This window comes from Metarhizium robertsii (genome assembly GCF_000187425.2).
Source record: "Metarhizium robertsii ARSEF 23 chromosome Unknown MAA_Scf_7, whole genome shotgun sequence".
In the NCBI taxonomy this organism is placed as follows: domain Eukaryota; kingdom Fungi; phylum Ascomycota; class Sordariomycetes; order Hypocreales; family Clavicipitaceae; genus Metarhizium; species Metarhizium robertsii.
Window position 1 is genome coordinate 366,437 of NW_011942215.1, and position 19,694 is coordinate 386,130.

The 19,694-nt window shown below is 50.8% G+C and overlaps 6 protein-coding genes across 6 annotated transcripts; 2 read left to right on the top strand and 4 right to left on the bottom strand.

The window, feature by feature from the left end:
• Window positions 1–417: 417 nt before the first annotated feature.
• MAA_00838 (Transaldolase) lies at window positions 418–1,983 on the bottom strand (the record flags this gene model as incomplete). Its single annotated transcript, XM_007818836.2, has 5 exons — window positions 418–651; window positions 731–1,114; window positions 1,191–1,474; window positions 1,705–1,723; window positions 1,945–1,983. 5 exons carry the CDS (start codon window positions 1,981–1,983, stop codon window positions 418–420), a joined length of 960 nt encoding a protein of 319 aa, XP_007817027.2.
• Window positions 1,984–3,401: 1,418 nt separating this feature from the next.
• MAA_00837 (nuclease (SNase-like)) lies at window positions 3,402–6,059 on the bottom strand (the record flags this gene model as incomplete). Its single annotated transcript, XM_007818835.1, has 1 exon — window positions 3,402–6,059. One exon carries the CDS (start codon window positions 6,057–6,059, stop codon window positions 3,402–3,404), a length of 2,658 nt encoding a protein of 885 aa, XP_007817026.1.
• Window positions 6,060–7,287: 1,228 nt separating this feature from the next.
• Window positions 7,288–8,313, bottom strand: MAA_00836 (Superoxide dismutase, copper/zinc, binding site; the record flags this gene model as incomplete). Its single annotated transcript, XM_007818834.1, has 5 exons — window positions 7,288–7,310; window positions 7,368–7,464; window positions 7,527–7,678; window positions 7,807–7,986; window positions 8,301–8,313. The coding sequence occupies 5 exons, from the start codon at window positions 8,311–8,313 to the stop codon at window positions 7,288–7,290; spliced, it is 465 nt and encodes a 154-aa protein (XP_007817025.1).
• A 3,063-nt stretch (window positions 8,314–11,376) lies between these two features.
• MAA_00835 (uncharacterized protein) lies at window positions 11,377–12,925 on the top strand (the record flags this gene model as incomplete). The annotated part of the gene is made up of 2 exons (XM_007818833.1): window positions 11,377–11,495; window positions 11,605–12,925. The coding sequence occupies 2 exons, from the start codon at window positions 11,377–11,379 to the stop codon at window positions 12,923–12,925; spliced, it is 1,440 nt and encodes a 479-aa protein (XP_007817024.1).
• Window positions 12,926–13,009: 84 nt separating this feature from the next.
• MAA_00834 (Cytochrome P450 CYP621C1) lies at window positions 13,010–14,569 on the bottom strand (the record flags this gene model as incomplete). Its single annotated transcript, XM_007818832.1, has 1 exon — window positions 13,010–14,569. One exon carries the CDS (start codon window positions 14,567–14,569, stop codon window positions 13,010–13,012), a length of 1,560 nt encoding a protein of 519 aa, XP_007817023.1.
• A 2,179-nt stretch (window positions 14,570–16,748) lies between these two features.
• Window positions 16,749–18,260, top strand: MAA_00833 (homogentisate-dioxygenase; the record flags this gene model as incomplete). Its single annotated transcript, XM_007818831.2, has 2 exons — window positions 16,749–17,048; window positions 17,097–18,260. 2 exons carry the CDS (start codon window positions 16,749–16,751, stop codon window positions 18,258–18,260), a joined length of 1,464 nt encoding a protein of 487 aa, XP_007817022.2.
• Window positions 18,261–19,694: the final 1,434 nt, after the last annotated feature.

Sequence of the window (19,694 nt, forward strand, 5' to 3'; positions counted from 1 at the left end):
TTATACGAATACCATCATATTGGACCCGTTGTACGACAAGTCTAAGCGTGAGGTTTATGTAAACAGTGCGAGAAACCATGTACTCTACAACAACAATCACAGCATGCCCATCATCTCATGGCGATGGCTAACATACACACGCCCACGACACAGTCGACAGCACTCCTTGGTAATGATGGCCAAAACCACCTCGCACCACCAACAAATGACAGTATTCAGTGTATTATTCCTCAATCTGCCTGCAAGACGACAATCTCACAAAACCAAAACGCCTTCAAAATGACGTCATTTTTTTTTTTCGGTTACCATTTGTAGTATCTGTTTCCCACCTCGCACGCGCACGCGCCCGCGCCGCACGCATTCATCATCATTAATTTGTTCTTCTGCAATTTCTTGCAACCGTTACAAAAAAGAAGCCTAGGCAAGCTTCTGCTTGAGGATATCCTTGAGGGTCACGGCGTCAGCGGCAAACTTGCTAATGCCCTCGCGCAGCTTCTCAACAGCCATCTGGTCCTCGTTGAAGTCGAATCGGAAGAGAGCCTCGTCCTTGAGGTACGACTTGCGCTCGATGTTGGCAGAGGCGGCCTGCGAGGCGTCGAGCTTCTTGGGGACGGCTTCGGAGCTGTTCATGAGCTCCTCGAGGAGATTGGGCTGCGAGAAGGGGTTAGCAAAGCGAAACAAAAGACAGGGGGTATTTCGGTGCCAGAAACAGGGGGGTTTCAAAACGTACAGAGATGGTGAGGTAGTCGCATCCAGCGAGCTCAGTAATCTCACCGGTGCTACGGAACGAGGCGCCCATGACAATGGTCTTGTAGCCAAACTTCTTGTAGTACTGGTAGATGCTCTTGACGGAGGCGACGCCAGGATCCTCCTCCTTGGCGTACTCCTTCTTGTTGTGGGCCTTGAACCAGTCGAGGATGCGGCCGACAAAGGGGGAGATGAGGTAGGCGCCGGCCTCGGCGGCGCCAATGGCCTGCGGTAGCGAGAACATGAGCGTCAGGTTGCAGTTGATGCCGTGGTCTCGCTGGAGGATCTCGGCGGCCTTGATGCCCTCCCATGTGGAGGCGACCTTGATGAGGACGCGGTCCTTGGAGATGCCCTGCTCCTTGTAGAGCTGCAAGGGGTGAGAGCGTTAGCATGCATGCAGTATCCAGGAGGCGAGGAAGAATAACAACAATAACTATACATACGTCAATGATGTGCAGGGCCTTGTCGACAGAGGCCTTGGTGTCAAAAGAGAGGCGAGCGTCCACCTCGGTAGAGACCTTGCCAGGGACAATCTTGAGAATCTCCTTGCCAAACTCGACGAGGAGGCGGTCCAGGGCGTTGTCGACCTGCGAGTCGATGTCGCCACCCTTCTTCTTGCCGTACTCGACGGCCACGTCCATCAACTTGGCGTACTCGGCCTTCTTGGAGGCAGCCAAGATGAGCGAAGGGTTGGTGGTGGCATCCTGGGGCTTGTACTTGGCGATAGCTGTTTCCAAACGAGTTAGTTGTTTGCAATTCGAGCAACGGGGATGGCCGGTGTATGAGTTTCTCCTTCTTCTCCGGCTGAACAGAAAGGAGAAGAAGAAGAATCGAATAACCGCACAGCCGGTCGAGAAATGGAATATACTAACAGGCAAAGTCGCCTGCACAAGAAAACCGTTAGCTTGAACATTTCAAAAAATACCACGCGGGGTGTCGGCTCGTGCGGGAATTTACCAGAATCAGACACGACGACCTAACGAAAGCGAAAAAGAAAAGTCAGCCTTGTCAGTCCTTGACAGATCAGAGTCTCGAGCAAGATTTCAAAGACGTGCTCCCATCCGTTATTTGGAAAAGCACGCCTTCATTCCCTCTCAGCAAGCACTCGCAGGCAGAGCTTCCACCGCCGTCGAGAGCTCCTCATTGCGTCGCAGAAGGAGGGGCAAAAATGGTGGGGGTGGTTTTTCCCAGACTTACGGTGCCAGTGGCCTTGAGCTGATCGAGAGAGTTGGACATGTTGGGCTATGGCGTAAAACGTGGAATGTGTGCAATGAGTCTTCACTTTACAAAAAATAGGGACAAGAGACGACGAGGGGGAACTCAAAAACAAAGTCGAAGTGTAAAGTGGGACGCCGTGACTTTTTGTAGCAAGAGGATGGCGAAAGTCGGGAGCAGAAGGTTTCGAAATGATGATATAATGGGTGGATAATGCTGGGCCATCCGTCGCCGCCGTTCGGACGCTGCGTGCAACCTGCTAGCAGCAGCCAACACCATGGCACCAAGTTGGATGGCAGTATGGAGACTATCTGGACGAACCTGCGATGGGGGGTGCGCCTCTTTTTTTTTTCCTTCCTGTCCCTGTTGTTTCTGCAGCCAATCCAGGCATTGGGCCATTAATGCACGAGATGGCTTTCTGCGAATTGAAGGCGTTGCTCTGTTGGCGTGCGCTCCTGATGGACCTCCAGGTGCCGACATGGACCGACCGACCGACTGGACTCAGTGCTCTCCATGCCTGTCCTTGGCTCGGCTTGCACCCCTCCATCCGGCAATGGCGGGGTCCTGCTCCTGCTCCTGCAACTCCGGCGGCCCCCCCAACAGCACCAACAACTCTCTAGTTTCCTAGGCGGCTGTTGACTAACGCGCTCAAGTGCTTCTTAACCATCAGGTCATCTCTTTGTCAGCTTCCCCAGCACAATGTCCAGCCATGTCCCACCAGAACAGACCAGTTTCACCAGCTGCCCGCCAGTCTCCAGTCCCGGACTCCTGTGCTCCGGCCCGCCTTTTTCGGCTCCACCGACGACCGGGTAACATCATCGACAACCGGCCGGAACACAACCAATCACAACTTACTTCATTTAGGCATACATATGCCATCTCTTGATGGCCAATTGCAGTTACATAGCATGTTATGACACGTTGTCCTAGCGCACATCACGACTCAGCCGAGCCTCTCACTCTCTACTGCAGCCTCACACCCGGAGATTCCAGCGGAGACGTGATGCACATGACAGCTGGACCTCTTCACTTGGCTCGACGTTATTTGGGCCGCTGTCAACTCCTAACCGTTGGGTGCAATGATTTTCTTTTACTTTCTATTTTTGAACAAACGCACCTGCGTGCTATTTTGTTCCTTGCCAACGACGTACCTCTACCTAAGTGCCAAGTACATCATGACCGTATAACATCTTCCTACAAGGACATCATAATTGTACTCGCTGCCATATCACCATTTATACACTTGTAGACTGGTGAATGCAACTCAATAGCCGCCCACAACCAACAACGTCTTCATTTTTGATTCAAGAACGCTAACTAACATCTTGGAATAAATACCCCTTTATGCCTGATGACTTTTGTATTCGTTATATCATGCCTTCCCTATTCATCGTCCACTCGCGCCATCCGTAGATAGTTCCACCCACCTAGTCATCCGTCTAATCTTCGGTAATATCACCATACTCCCACATGCCCAGACGATCTTGTTTGGCCTGGCTCTCAACCTCTTTGAGGTGCTTCAAGTACGATTCAAATGCCTTGCTCCGCTCCCAAGCCTTCAGTTTCTTGGGAACCATGCCGTAACCGCTGGCAACAACCTCCTTATTGATCGAATCATTCAAGCCGGGCAATTCATTGTTCGACTTGGGATCGTACAGCGTAATGTAGCTCACATTCTCCTTGGTGTCCACAATGTCGAAGCTGCCCACCAGTCGCTTGCCCTCCGTCATCTCAGCAATGACGCCGATAGCCTCATTAAAGTAATCAGCACCAGTGGGGAGCTGGACAAAGGATAAAGAGGCATCAATAGCCTGAGCCTTGAGTTTCTGAATACCAAACTGGCCGTGATCAAGGCCTCGAAGGTCGGACCAAGGAATCTTCTCGGTGTTTCCGTAGTCGACATATTGGACTTCAGCCACCTTGGCAGTGCGGTCGTTGGACCGGACTCGAGCTCGGTACCATTGTCCGTCGGCGGAGAATTTGGCAGAAACAAAGTCTCCAGTTTTGGGGGCATCGCCCAAGGGCTTATTGTTCTTGGAGTCGAGGTGGAACTTTCTGAACTCGTTCATCATCGTCTCCAGAGCAGCAGTACCTTTGCCAATTTCCTGGATCTTGATCTTGCCGTTTCCATCAATATTGGTTATCATAACATCGCGGTAGTCCGTAGGCTTCTTGTCTAGCGACACCTCTGACTCAGCAGGAGTCTCCTCGGTAGTCTCCTCTTCCTCATCAGCCTCCTCTTGCGAAGGGTCATAGTCGTGCCACAGTCCCTTTCGAGCCTCCTTGGCCTTCTTCTCGGCGGCAAACAGCTCCGTCGAGTTTCCAGACTTCTCAGCAGAGTATGCATGAACAGAAGCTAAACCTTCCTCTACCAATATCTTGGCAAAGTTCTCGCGGTTGATGTAAAGAGCGCCAATGAACCCACCAACCTTGTCCATGTCGTGAATGTCGACCTCGCAGTCTCGTTGATTGCATCGTCGGTTTGCCAGATCCAGAGCCTCCTTGCCAAACGGCTCGCCGCCTTCCCCATCGGCGCGAGGAGCCCGCGGAGCCCGGATGCCACCAAGAACCATCGTAAGCTTCACATTCTCCCGGGGAATAAGGACCGTAAATCGGGAGCCAGCCTTGCAGAAATCAACAATCGCAGGAACCTTCTTCTGTCTTTGCAGCGTGGCGAGCATAATCTTGGCCTTTTGAGCGTTCTCTGATAGATCTGTGTACTGTTTTGCCTTCTGAGGCTTGCCAGACCACATACCCTTCAGCTCTTCCTTGGCCTTCTCCTGAGCTGCGAGAAGCTCGTCGTAATTAGAGGCTCTGTCGGTATCGTCCTTTCTGTGGCGAATGACTGATGCCCATCCTGCCTCGACCAACATCAGGGCAATATTTTTCCCCTTCTCGGTGACCGTAGCCACCTCCTTGGCCTCGAAGCCCTCAGACGCGGGCTTCTTTCCGTCAATGCTGATCTTTACATGCTTTCCAATCAATTTCTGTCGCAAAAATTCCTTGGCTTCTTCTCTGAATGGGCTCTCACTAGCCTCGTTGGTTCGGGGACCACGAATGCTGCTGAAGCTAATTCTCTTCTCCGCTCCGGCCTTGTTCTTCACAAAAATTGTATCAGCACCAACGATTTTGCTAACCGTCATCTCCTGGTTGTCGCCAACCGCCTTTGCGACGTGGTGCTTGTGGAGTCGTAGCTTCTTCGACTGGGCCTGCTTTTCGGCAGACCGAAGCGCAGCCATTTTCTCGCCCAGCATGGTGGAGTGAAAGTCGTTGCATCGAGCCAAACCATCCTGCAGCAAGAACTCGGCAATGTTGCCGCGAGGATGGATAATGCTGGCAACCAGCTGCCCTTGAGGGCTGGCACCGACAATCTCAACCTTGACCTGTCTCTGCAACAGGCGAGATTCAACGAATTGCCTAGCCTCGTTTCCGAATTCTTCAGCCGGCTGGGTAGTACCAGTGGATGGGACTGTTCTCTCCGTAGCAGGCGTACGGATGCCAGCAATGAGGGTCATGGGCTGCACATGCTTCTTCTCTGAGAGCAAGAGTCTCACAAGGAGTCGGTCGCCACTGAGTACCCGTTCAACTACACCATCCACAGTCTTGCCTTTCCACTCCTTCATAAACTCAGGTCCACCAAGGTCATTCTGGACCTCAATAACACCACCGGTGCCAGCCCAAAGACCCTTGCCCTCGGCCTTGGCCTCCGATTCATAGCCACGGAGCTTTTCGAGACGCTCCAAGACCTCTTCGTTTTCTTCCTTGCGGCCGGCATCCTCACGGACCTTTAACCAGCCAGCCTTGACCAGTTCGTCGGGCAACTCGCCACCATCCTTCAACTTGGCCGTGCCAAACTCTCGGCCAGAGTTGGGGATGGTGTATTGAATTGTGCATTGAATCGGCTTGCCGACAACTAGGTTACGAAGATATTCGCGGGACTGGAAAGCAAATGGCTCATCTCCCTCTCGCCTCAAATGGGGGGCGGTGACATATGCGAGCGAGAAGTTTCGTTCGGCCGAGGGATTGTTGGGGCTTGTCAAGATCAGTGTGTCACCACTCAACACACTCTTGACATTGCCGACGAATACCTTTGACATGATGTACCGAGGCGGGCGGAAGAAGACTGTTCCAAGGACTTGGCGTTAGTAAATTGCTTCCATGCAAGCCATCATCGATGAGCGGCACTGCCAAGCTAAAAAGGTGATCTGGATATAAGCCCAAGAGCAAGTGTTGGTAGTGGGCACGGCAACGATCATGATCATCCGTCTCTTCAATATTGCGCCATGGAGAAAGAGACGACGATGATACAGAGTTTTAAAGAAGAAGCCATGTTTTGCTAATACATGTCACTCGCATCGAGCAATGGTGTCATCAGGCATGGCGTGTGCAACCCCCAAGAGATGCAAGCACCTTAAGAGGTACGCGAAGCAAGAATTGGTGTGCAGAGAGTCTAGTGCAACAGAAACATCGAATCAGAACACTCACCTAGGAGGATCGAGATAAAAGAAGATGGGGGGTATGGGTAGAATAGAGATGAACCAAGCTCTACTCAAACTTGAAGGAAGTCAGTTGAGGAGACAAAGGCGGTGTCTTGCGGTGCAACTCCGGTCGTGTGCCCTTGAGGCAAGGTGTCACGAATGTTTGGCCCTGTACTGTAACACCCAGTTGGGAAACGTGTGGGGTTCATATGTCGCTGGGCGACTGCGGTAACGGAGTCACTACTGGGTAGTGTCAGGGACCTTCCGTGGCGCTTGCTTTCGGTGCTCGAAGTGCCCGAGTTGGTTAATTAAGCGAGCACAGCCCGACCAAGCTGTCGTGACCGCTCGGCGCGGGGCAACAGATGAGGGGCTGTTGAGCTAGGCAAAGAGTTGAAGCTCCTGCGGGTACCATTGACGATGTGGTGTCAAGTGTCGTACAACGTTGTCCTGTGACAGCATTCACAGTTCTCATTCGTGCCATTAACAGAACTTCTCGAGTATCCCGTAGCTTCCGATGTGGCGCGATGTTATGTGGCAAGCTGAAGACATTGACTGTTTGTGTACGGGCCAGTTGCATCTACCCACCCTACCCCTCCTCACGGGCCAAACCAACTGATTGACAACGATGTCAACAACAGTTATGGAAGAGAAATACACAGCTACCCACTGTATTGAGCTCATCACGACGACGGAGGCACAGATGAATCACAAAGGATCATATCAGGATTCAATTTTAAGTCCTAGGCATATCAAATCCCAACTATTTTGCCCCTTTTGGCATTATCCAATCTTTTGATACCCCACCATGCCCGGTATTTCCCCCAGCAGCGTGGTGCACGGATTGAACTTACGAAGAAATGCCAATGACACCTTTGCAACTGTCAGCATAAGCTTATCACTACAGAAAGTCGGAGCGGGAATACGTACCGCAAGCAGGTCGGGGACCGGCGTTGCCAGTCTTGAGAGACTCCTCGTTGCCACCCTTGCCGAGATCGTCGGTACCAGCGTGGACGACGACAGTGCGCTGTAGCAATGTTAGTACGGGACGTTGGACAAGAAACTGTATCGGCGTAGATGTGGACGTACGCCAATGACGCTGTGAGGGCCGATGAGCTTGACGTGGGAATCCGTCACGGAACCCTTGGCATTACCCTGGGCATCCGTGTCAATGTTGCCAAGGTCACCAACGTGTCGGGCCTCGTCGGCAGGAGCACCATGGGTCTTGCCGTGAGGGTTGACTATTTTAAGAGACGGGTGAGTGAGGTCAGTAATGCAACTCTATCTGGTACAGCAGGGCAGAGCAACGGCCAGCCAGGGCCAGCCACACCCTGGCGAATTGGGGTGTTGCGCCCAGGACAATACTCACAGTGAGGTCCAGCAGAAGTGCAGCCATTGGTGTTGTCGCCAAAGGTGTGAATGTGGAAACCACGCTTAGCATTGGGGTCGTTGCCGGTGATGTCCCAAGTGATGGAAGTGGGAGCAGACTCAGAGTCCTGCTCGAAGGTGACGGTACCGCCAACCTTGGCGTCACCTCGGAGAACGGCAACTGCAAAGCGGCATCAATCGTCAGCAGATGTATCCATTTGGACGTGTCATTAGACAGTTGGACAGGGACCGAGGGCCATCAAGGGACATTTGGCACGCTGGGAGCGGTAGGGCTGTTGCCTCCATCAAGGTTGTTTTGCTTTGCTTGGGCGTCATTGTCCAACGAGGTTGCTTGGAAAAAAACTCGCTCAAACAAGCGCGAGCAACTCGCCCCCTCCCCAGACGCAGCCAGCCCAGGCACGGCATCTATAATAAGAGCAACGTGGGGGGACTACATCTGTGTGCCTGGCAGATGGGGTTGGTCGGATGTCTTACCAGCTTTGACCATTTTGGCAGATTTGTTTACGTTTATGTCGGGGAGCTAGGTTCTGGATAGAAATGAAGTTGGAGGAGGCTTGGAGATGTTGAGGAAGAGGCGGAAGTGGAGAGGGGCAGGAGGAGTTGAAACGGGACTTGGATCCGGGCATTGCACCTTGGGACATTACACATGGCCTTGACAGAATGGGACATCGAGCTTGTCCAGCAACGACGACAGAGCCCAGAGCCCAGAGCCCAGAGCCCTCGAGGACCTTTTTCCTCGCCTCGGAACCAAGGGAACCTGGAGCAACCTCACTGGGCGTGGGTGCGGAGTTACGAGTTGGGAGCATGGAGCTGCATGTGGAGCCAACTGGTTGGTTTACAATGCGTGCACAAAGCTCGATCGGAAGCTCTGATTTCACCATTGCGCACTTTGGCATGTGCACTGCGTCATAATCCGAGCTTGCTCAGTCGCTGGCCCCACTGTGCCTCTGCCGTCATTCTGGCGTTCGCTGACAAATAGAACTAGACTTTTAGGCACATACATGGATACTTATGAAGATTGATAACTTTCACAAATCACTTGTGTGATTCAATGTGCTTCAACGTCAGGTTGTACATGGCATGACATTTGAGCTTTCAAATTGGGGCTTTCTGGTGGCAGCACTCTACCAGATCTACAAATTTCTCTCAGTGAGCTGTGACTTGAGTTTAAAATTACAGCGTGACTGGCCGTCGCAGGAAGACGACTGTCAGAGACATGTATTCAAGAGATGGCCATGGTTATGCCATATTTACCTATTCGAATAAAAGGGCTTAGACGCCATAACTGCTACAAATGGCTCATGTCTGAGCTCAGCTTGCATAAGCCTCGACGAAACCCTCCTCATCGCGTCAGTTCCCATCATGAATAGACCTTTTTTTTTTTTTTGCAGTTGCTGGCCATGCTTTTCGCACAAACCCTTGATTGACGGACGAAAGCCAAAGCCCGCTGATCCGGAAAGCTGAAATTCGAGAGCTGCTTGTTGCTTCATGCCATTGGTGATCAAATAATTGTGTCTCCGGGCATGGAACGGGATTTGATAGTCCACGTCCCGGGTGAGGTGTTTGCATCGTAACCGATGAGCCGGGATTCGGCTTCCCCACATACTCCGTACATTCGGGGATCTTGATACAATCTCGCCGGCGGTTTCCGGAACTAGCAAAATTCCAACTTATAATAAACCCGGTTGGTGCCCCGAACTTGACATGCAGACTAGTAGACATCCTTGACTGCAATGCTCATGCGCTTAAGAAGAAGGCCCGATATCATGGTGGCAGTGACGCTGCTTCGCCTTTTTTCCTTGGCAGATAGTTGACAGTGAATTCCAAGAGTTCTGCGGTTTCCCCATGCCTCCTTTCCTGCTCGTTCCTCGACATGCGGAACAGATATCAGACCAATCCGAAAGAGATCGACTATATTAGCAAAACGTTTGTCAAACGCATGAAGCTTCGGGACAGAGAGAGGGAGAGCCAAAAGTGCACACTTATAAGCTGAGTGTCGGGGGTATTCGACCGAGGGCTGCTATTTCTGGATCTTTTCCCTCGAAAACTACGTGGTTAAGCTCGATAATACTCTGGCACGTGTGCGTTTACAGACCATGGGTGGTGAGGTCGCCCAGCCGCCAAACTTACATACACTTCGCCATCTCGATTGGCAGCTATGAATCGCATTGAACAGTGGACTGGCCCTTTACTGAAGCCGTCTAGCTAGGTTATTAGCTTCTTTTATAGTTATAAGCTAGCTGCCTGCAGCCGATATGTAGAATCCTGTAACATCACGAAAACATCGTTAATACAGCCAGCGTCTAGTGCGAAAACCTTCGTTAAAAGTCTGGACTCGTCCACCTTTATAGTCTAATAGCAGCCGGGGGCTCTTTGTGTATTTGCCAAAATATTCAATTCTAGACTATATTGGCAAAAATCATGCCAAGAACCTTCCAGCCTGGACAACGTCGTAATTTTGTCAAGAGCAAACTTTAGAATTTGAAGCGCTTAGATTTTCCTCTTATAACGAATATCGCCTACTAAGTTCAACACGTGCGTCTGTAGCTGCTCATATCACTGCGCTCTGTGTTTACACGTTGCCAGCACCAATGGTAATCTTTGCATTCGCATAATAGTATAAGGGAACCTGCTATGCCAGGACAAAACCTATACCAAGTTACCAATTCTCAAAAACCATTCGCTCCAACCATTCTCCAGTGTCTGCGTGTACTGCCTTCCTTCTTGCCTCGATACCACCCCCCCAAGAACCTCCTAAAGGAATTAATTCCCGCAAATACACGCTGTACAATGGCATCCGTCGCACCCCGGATGACTTGGGCTTATACAGACGCATTCGGTACAGCGGCATCCATCACAACCAGCACGTGGCTCGACTAGGTTCAAGGCAGGATTGATAACCGACAATGCCATGGTAGTGGCAGATAGGAAAAGAAGGGAAGAAAAGGAGAGAGTAGAAAGTCTAACAACGGTAGCGATGGTCTGGCCCCGATGGACCTTCAGAGGCTGGGATCCAGGGACTCGCTACCAGACCACATTAGATTCGTCTGTCGTCTGCCAAGATGCAAAGATGAACCCTTCCTCCCTCTTTCCCGGGCATACTGGTGGGATGCTTCTATACCCGAAAACCAAGTCGGCTTTTCTAGCTATTTTAGGAAGCTGCGAGATGTCGTTTATCAATTATTACCTGACGAGGCATAATTCCCATGTTCAATGCCAGGGTGCTCATGAGTCGTGGCAGATTCAAAGTATCAATTTCTTTTAGTATAACACAACTCTAATTGCCTCCTTAGAAGCGGACCTCAGGATAGTATAGCACAACCAGTTCAAGCCCGTTCTCACAAGTCAACCGCATGCTGACCGTGAAGGGATATGAGACACGGGATATTGATGGCTTGAAGCGGCATGCCGTTTTAGAGAAACGCCCCCGCACGAAAGTGACAAAAGCAACCTCGCATCTCGAGTTACACAGCATACACCCATCCCGTCAAAATACACAAAGTCCCAGTGGTGATGCAAATGGTGAATCCTCCTCCCCTGTCTTCACATCATGCCCGGGCTCCTTTGTTTCTACAAGCGTCGCTGGGCGAGGGCCCAGTACAGCGGTGCTTTGTCGCTCAACGTCTTTTCCTTTACACTGCCCGCTCTGTACGGAACACTTGTGAAACTGTGGGTTGCGAATATTGATCCACGAATGGTTGTGACGACAGAGTCTGCTGGCCCTTCCCTGCTCTTCACTCATCAGTGATGACTAGACTTGGCTGACAAAAGGTTGAAGCACGTACACATACATCACAACCATCGCGGAAGTCGTAAACGATGGCCTCCCCCGAGCAGCATGGTCTACCATCGGTGACACCACGGCGCCCTACACCCACCGCCTGTCCTTGACATACACCCTTATTCTTGCCCAATCAATTCTCGGCCTAGTCATGTCCATAGTAATCCTCATCGCTGCCAGGGCTTTCGCCAAGAGCTTCGTGCCCGTTGAAGTGCGCCTTGGCAGCATAACCTATGTACGGATCAGCGCATTTTCCGCCCTCGGCAGTGCCATCGAGGCGGCTGTTAATGCGTCAGCGAGGACGTTGGATCGACCTGATATTCCCCTTGTGCTGAGCAGTATCAAGTTTGCGGTCAATATCGTATTGGACATGTTGCTCATTTCAACGTTTCATGTGGGACGGCACACGCCCAGTGTGAATATGCAGGCTGGTATTCAGGTCACTTGTAATCTGACCGCTGCATTTAGTGGCCTGGCGTACTTGCTTGCTGTGCACCGACGCCGTAAGCAGGGGAATGAGGAAGAGTATGAGGAGGGGGAGCGGGAGGGAGACGAAGGAGGAGGACGGTCAACGACACCGAAACCCTCGATTCAAGCGCTCTTCAAGGTCCTGGGTCCACGTGGAGTGCCGGCCTTTATTGAATCAGCAGTTCGGAACGCTTTATACCTCTGGTTGATTGCCAATATTACCAGCTTGGGAATAACGTACGCTACGGCATGGAGCGTCTTCAACACCATTCGCTGGGGCCTTGTCATGGTTCCCGTTTCCGCACTCGAGGCAACAACATTGACATTTGTAGGGCACAAATGGGGCATCTGGAAGAGACGGTTTGCCGGTGTGACCAACGTCAGTCTAGGGAGCTTGCTCGGTATTGCCCGACCGGCGTGTAAGTCGATTTTCATTGCTTTGGTTTTTGAAGTTCCTACCTGCGTCTTTCTTTCCTTCTGGGGAGCACGGCCATTTGCAAAGTTTCTTAGTAGAAACGACGACGTCGCCAAAGTGACAGCCCACATGTGGAAGACTATTGACTGGTGCTACATCTTGTATGCCGTTTCGACGCAGTTGGCTGCTGTTCTGCTGGCAACTCGACCAAAGTGGTATCTCTGGCAGAGTTTGGCAAGCAACTTGCTTTACGTATTGCCTTGGGCCATTGTGTGCCAGGTAAAACATTTGGATGAGAGCAATGCGTGGACATATCATGCACTAGTCTTTGGGGGGAGCTTGGTGTTTAGCTTCTTTTGCGTTCCCATCGTACTGGGACTATGCGCGCGGGATCTGAAAACTAGAAGAGCTCATTTAGAACCAGTGGAGCAGTGAGGCCAGTCATGACAGATATAATCGGTGTGACAATTGTTTTGCATTCTGTGTCATAAGCCTGTTAATCAAGAACCATGCGATTCGTCATGTCGTTGCGCTTCGAACAATATTAGCACTTCTTTCATCTCTCGGTACAATTCGACACTGAAAAGGCTTTGGATGACTTGTCAAGCCATTAGTAAGCTCTACTTTGGGTACAACCACCTTTCCGTTCTCATCTCTGACTGGTTCAATGTTCATAGTGCTTAGCATGGTTGCTACCACTATCCAAACACTCGCTTCTGCCAGGTGTTTGCCGACGCATACTCTACGGCCATAACCAAATTGGCCAACCGGAAAAGGCTCCCCTAAACCGCCGTCTTCTTCGGTCGCATATCTATCGGGATTGAAGTTATCTGGTTCTTTAAATGTCCGTCCATCGTGGGTCATGGCTCGGGCATTTGCACACACGAAAGATCCTGCAGGGATGAAGTAGCCATTATAAGTGTCGTCTTCCAATGACTTGTGTGGGATTCCCATAGGAGATACAGGACACCATCTTAATGTTTCCTGGACGATATAGTCAATGTACGGGAGCTGTGGTCTATCATTGAAATTTGGTAGTCTGTTGCGGCCGGTAACCTTGTCCAGTAGAACTTGTGCTTTGGTCTGTATCCCGGGGTGTAGGAGCATGTTTAGAATAAACACAGTTATAGTTGCCCATGTTGTATCTTGGCCAGCTGCAAAAACAGCGCCAGCTGCTCCCTTGATATCGTCATGCGATAACTCGGGCTGCTCACCCTTTTCAATTTGGGCTTGTCTCTGGTCAACCATGTCTTGCATAAGAGAATCAGACCTCTCTTCGGAGGCCAACACAGCATCGAAAGGCTTGTCATGCAAGTTACAAATGGCCCATTTCCAATCCCTGGCAAATTTGAGCGAACGATCATGAAACCAAGACGGTAAGGAGTTGAGAAATGGGAAGAAGTCGACAGGAGTTCCTGCAGGGGCACCTCCATGAGCTAAAGCGTAGCTAGCGTCCGCAGCAACTTTGATGAATGGGTCGTTGTCCTGTTCCACCTTGATGCCAAAGCCGATACCGAGAACAACAGCGGTAGCAAACCGTCGAATAGCGGTATCCCACAAGGTAGGTCTCGCAAGCATGCCTTGCAACATCAAGGCAGTTTCCCGTTCTTGGACCGGGCGGTATTGCACAATATTACTTTTTTGGAAATTCTTCTGCAGAATTCGACGGTGCGTCCTGAAAGTCTGTCCCCAGGGTAAGAAGGTAAGCGTTTTGCCCCATCCCATGATTTCAAATAGGACAAATCTTGGCCTGTCACAATAATTGGCACCTCGTTTGTCAAGCAGGTCAACTGCGGCACGGACTGAGTTGAGAACAATGACTGGTTGACCGAGGACATGGAAGGATAAAATGTCCGACTTGTATTCCTCGGACCATTTCATATAAGCGTACTCGGGGTTATCCGTCGGGATAACACGCAAATGACCCAATATCGGTTCTCCAGGCGGGCCTGGGGGAAGCGGGAGATGTCCACGACCGCGTCTTGACAGCAGCTTTAATAGCTGGTATCCAACTAGCACGGAAATAGCAACAGACACAAGGGTAGAACACCTGGTGGTCAGAAGTGTCCAGAAATCCATGGCGTCCCAACGTCGCCCTCCCCCTTTCCCTAGCCCGTTCAGGCGTTGGTCGGTAGACCTCTCCTGTGTAATGCAGGCCAGGCCTCTACCGGCAAAATTCACCGTAGAGCATAGAACTGAGTGAACCACACTCAAGCAGGCCATCAAAGTCAGACAAGACAACCTCACACCTATGGCTGCTCACGCCCGCAACAAAGGGTCTCACTCGTAGTTGAGAGTCGAATCCCTAGGCAGATCAACCATTAGGGTAGGCGTGTGGGCGATAGTCGTTTGTGTCGGGGTGTTGGAAGTACGGTGTGGGGAGGCAGTCCTGTATCACCGGAATAATGGACGTTGTATGGCGAAGACAAAGCACGATGGTGACACGAAAACGAGTGCGGAGAGAAACTGTTGTTGGTGGCTTCGCGAGACTGGCTGACAGATGCGACACTCCGTTCCAAGCAGGTACTCCGTACCTAAGGTAGACAGGCAACTAGAAAGTGCTACTCCGTACTTTACGAATTGAGGAGTCAAGAGAACCTGCCAACAGCACGGGCCAAGCTACAGGTGACGTGCCTGCGTTTTTGTGTGTGCACAAGCGGGCATCCGCGGACAGCTGTCCATGTATGACATGACAGCTCGCGACAGGCACACAGCCTGACCAAGCCAAAGCCCGCTTCCCTTTCCTTCCTCGTTTGTTCAAGAGTCGAGGCTCAACCAACGCTCGAGGGTTACTTCAGAAATAGGCCTCCTGTCAAAGCATTATCATTCTCGAATTCGAGTCGCTTGTTTTACAGCACCATGATTCACTACTGGGAACTAGCCGGCTAGGTGGTATTAGATTGTTTCCCCCCCTGTTCGCTAGGGTGCTTGGGTGCTATTTTCGGCAATGCTGCGGTGAGAACTTGAGATGACAGCACAGGACTGGCTCCAGCCAGTCTTGATCGTGACAACAGGGAATATTTGCTAGCAAACGGCGTGATGATTTTTCACGTCGTGTCATACTGGTCAACACCAGCATGAATAGTGAGCTAGAAGGCGGGGGACACCGCATGTCACGGGTCATACGCCATTTAGCCGACAGCCACATTTTCACCTCCGCACTCCATGTCCTAACACAGGATGAAGCTTCTTTATCTGTCAAGCTGAGCCATCATTGGACGCTGGATTCATGCGGCTGGTTCTGTATAGGGCATCGTTTTCTAGGTGCAACCACGATGCCTTGCGGAGATGATTCGGAGCCAGGCACAACGGTCTAGAGACCGGCAATTACGGAACATGGGCACCAAAGTCCATACCTGTCGACCATTGTGCCTTTGGTGTGCTGACATCCTGGGTATGGTCGGCGGGACAGCCACGCGAATCGAGCTTTTCACCTTCTCGTGCCCGTAGATGGCGACTCGGGTATGGAGTACGGACTGGCTGGTAGTTTCGAGGCTCCCGAGTCCCGACCACCATCAATCTGATATCCAACTGGTTTCCGCACTGATACAAGTTCGCCCTTGCACGGAATCGCTCCGTGCCCACGCCTAATCGAAATGCACGATGTCCTGCAGTGTGATGATAACCGAGAGGAGCCCTGCAACATGCACTATGGTCCATTGTCTCTGGCTTGCCGCCGGCAAGTCTGCGCTCCAACGCCAAGACCAGCACCACATGTTGCCGGAGGCAAAGTTCAAAGCCACATCAAAAAAGTCCTTCTGGCAGTCTGGTGGCTCCAGGTACAGCGGGCGTGATATGAATTTTCGCATGGCTAGGTTATAGTATGGCCGGGAGTATCATAGAGCTGTTCTCCAATTTATTCCAGATGTCGATGCCAGTACATCAGGGTCTCTAGAGGTTTGGCTGAGTGAAGGACCCTTTCTCTTGTGTTGAGTCCTGCATCGCGAGACACCTGGGACATATCTCTTAGGCAGTCTCAAAATTTTACCCAATGACCAACACATGGACCACTTCACCATCAGTTACCAGTCAAGAAGGCGCAGTGCATCCTCTGTCGGCAAGGATTCCGTTCTAAGCCAAGTTCAATAGAGGACCACCACTGTTTCCATGGCAGTCCGATTTAAGCTTCTAGTCACTCATTTTTAGTGGCGTTTTAGTACAGCATCAATTCCGTCGTGACATGGAGTGATAAGAAATCGCTCGCGCCCACTCCGCACCGCGCCTTGTTTACCGTCTCAACTGTCTTGCCAGAGCAAATATGGCGGAGGGCAAGATGACTGCCACCGCTAAAGCGGCCTTCTTGACAAACACTTCTGCATCAGATCCTCACTCGTACCAAATTGGATTTGGGAACCGGTTTGCATCAGAAGCTGTGCCTAATGTATTACCCAAAGGGCAAAATGTTCCTCAACGAGTGAAGTATGGTTTATATTCAGAGCAGTTGAATGGGGCTCCCGTATTGAGCTCTAGGGATGCGATCCGACATGTATGGATGTACAGGATTCGGCCGTCGGTGGCTCATGGCCGCGTTTCCCCAGATCCTAATCTCAATGCGAATGTGAGTTTCTCGAGAGATGGTTGGTGCAATTCTAACACGGTGTGGCAGATCGAATCTTGCTTCTCTCCATCGAACCACAACGTGGAGTTTGTCGCATCACAGCAAGCATGGGATCCATTTCCTATCCTAGAGCCTATTGAACATGGATCATCATCTGCTGGCACCGACTTTATTCAGGGTATCAAGACCATTGGCGGCCAAGGAGATCCCACCCTTAGAGAAGGTGTCGCGGTCCATGTTTTCTCAGCGAATATCTCAATGGGACACTCGGCATTCTCCAACAACGACGGCGAATTCCTAATTTTGCCTCAACACGGCAGACTAAATATACAAACCGAACTGGGCTGGATTATGGCGCGCCCTGGAGAAGTCGTGGTAATTCCAGCTGGAATCCGTTTTCGTGTTCTTCTCCCAGATGGGCCGGTAAGAGGCTATATACAAGAGGTTTTCGGCACGCACTACGAACTTCCGGAACTCGGTGTCGTTGGCTCGAATGGCCTAGCACTCCCGAGGGATTTTGAGTCTCCAGTGGCTAGTTTCGACATTGATGACACGCTATGGACAATTACGTACAAGCTGGCAAGCACCCTGCATAGTTGCAAGCAAAACCACTCTCCATTCGATGTTGTGGCATGGCACGGCAATTTGGTTCCCTATAAATACGCCATGGAGAAGTTTGTCAACATGGCAAATGCAAACAAAGATCAAGCCGACCCGACAATCTACTGTGTTTTAACGGCCAAATCCAAAGTCCCTGGTGTATCACTCAGTGACTTCCTAGTTTTCACAAAGAAATGGATCACGGCAGAAGATACCTTTCGGCCGCCATACTATCACCGGAATATGAGCACTGAGATTATGGGTTTGATATATGGAAAATATGGCGGATCTAGTCATGTCTTGGATGGTGGCGGCCTTAGCTACGAAGCGAGCTACATGCCCCATGGCGAAACGTATGATACGTGGAAAGATGCCACCACTCGCGAGTTGGACAATGTGATTATCTGTGAAGATACGATGGCATTCATGTTTCATATCAGCGTGCCGGTATTGCTTACGAAATGGGCGACACAGGGCGACGGGTCCAAGTGCCTTCATACAAGTGACCCCCATCAATGGGATAATTTGAAGGCCCATTTTTTGGATCACTTGGAAGAAGTCAACACGGACCTGAAGGCCGCTGGACTCCCGATGTTAGCACAGCATAACTAACTGATTTGGCTGTTGGATGGCATATGAATCTCGAGAGAGCGTCTGCTAACAAAAAGTTTGTGGTGTCTAGCAATGCATGTATTCCTCTGAAAGGATATTAAAGTCGGTTTTCAACATAGCATGGACTAGCAAATATATTATCCACTCGATCTTTGCTTTCAGATAAAGATTCTTCAATCTATCTCAGTTGAGACATCGATGAGTGTCTTGCATGGGTGCGAAGCGTACGGCCCAGGCCCGACTGCGTTGCAAACTGAGCTCCAAGCGTAGTATTACATGTGAGGTTTGACATTAAAGCTATAGTCTTAGAATGAATCAAGCTCCACTCACCGCCTCTATTCCATGGTTGTATGCATGTGTTGTGAACAGTGGATTTGGGGGCCAAAATACCCGTTGGTCACACTGACTCACACACTAGCTTCCCTACCGAGACAAGGTCACAATGTTGAAAGTGTTGGCTGAAGACTAGGTTAGCTCGGTATTGCATTTGTGTATATTCAAGGGCGCCGTTTATTGGTTTGACAACGAGTCAGTCCATAGGCCAATGCTGCGCCTGAACTGGTCGTGTTATTGTTTAACTTGCGGCGACATACCACACTTCATTACAACCGTCAAAGCTGGAAGCTGGAAGCTGGTGACACTGGACGGGAAATGATGTTATAGTGAGGTGCGATTTCACACTTTTATTCACTATGGTTCCCAACTCGTACGCCGCGGTCAGTTCTTGAATGTCTTTCCCATAGATGTAGAAGAGCGTAGAGTTTCGTTGCTAAAGAAGACCTTGATGTGGTGGTGTAGGGTTCACTGACTTGCCTTCTGCGCAAAGGAGTGAAGAGCACGCCGCTGACAAGAGATGTTTAATGGGGTAATAGGGCGACTTCTTTCTTGCTAGTGGCTCTATGGATGTTGTGCTGGACATTGTCGCGTACTTACTCGAGCTTCGCCTTGATCGACAGAACTAGTGGGCGATTTATTGCCGGCGGAAATCATAGCTATTGCCGTCAATACGCTATTTTTGAGTAAGTGCCGTCTACGCTGCCAGGGCGGAGACCGCAATGATTTTGCCTCGGGTTCGGGCGACGCGGGATTTATCCTACTGACCGATGAGGCCGGACACGGAACTTACATGGCCGGAATCATGGTGCCGTCCTGTTGAAGTACACATAGGAAGCGTTGAACGAGGACAAAAGTCGATGGAACAGGACTTGAATCCTGGAAGGAAGAAGGTCGCAGATACAAGCTTACTGCGAAACTCCGAAATGGTTGGCGCTAAGGCTGAATCACGTCATCAAGAAAATAGCAAAGCAATCACAGAGGCAGCAATCAATACAATACGGAACGTGATACCAGAAACGAAACATACTTGAAGCATAAAAATTACAAAAAATTGGCCACGTACGCAAGATCATGTGAACATACGTAACCCTGCCATGA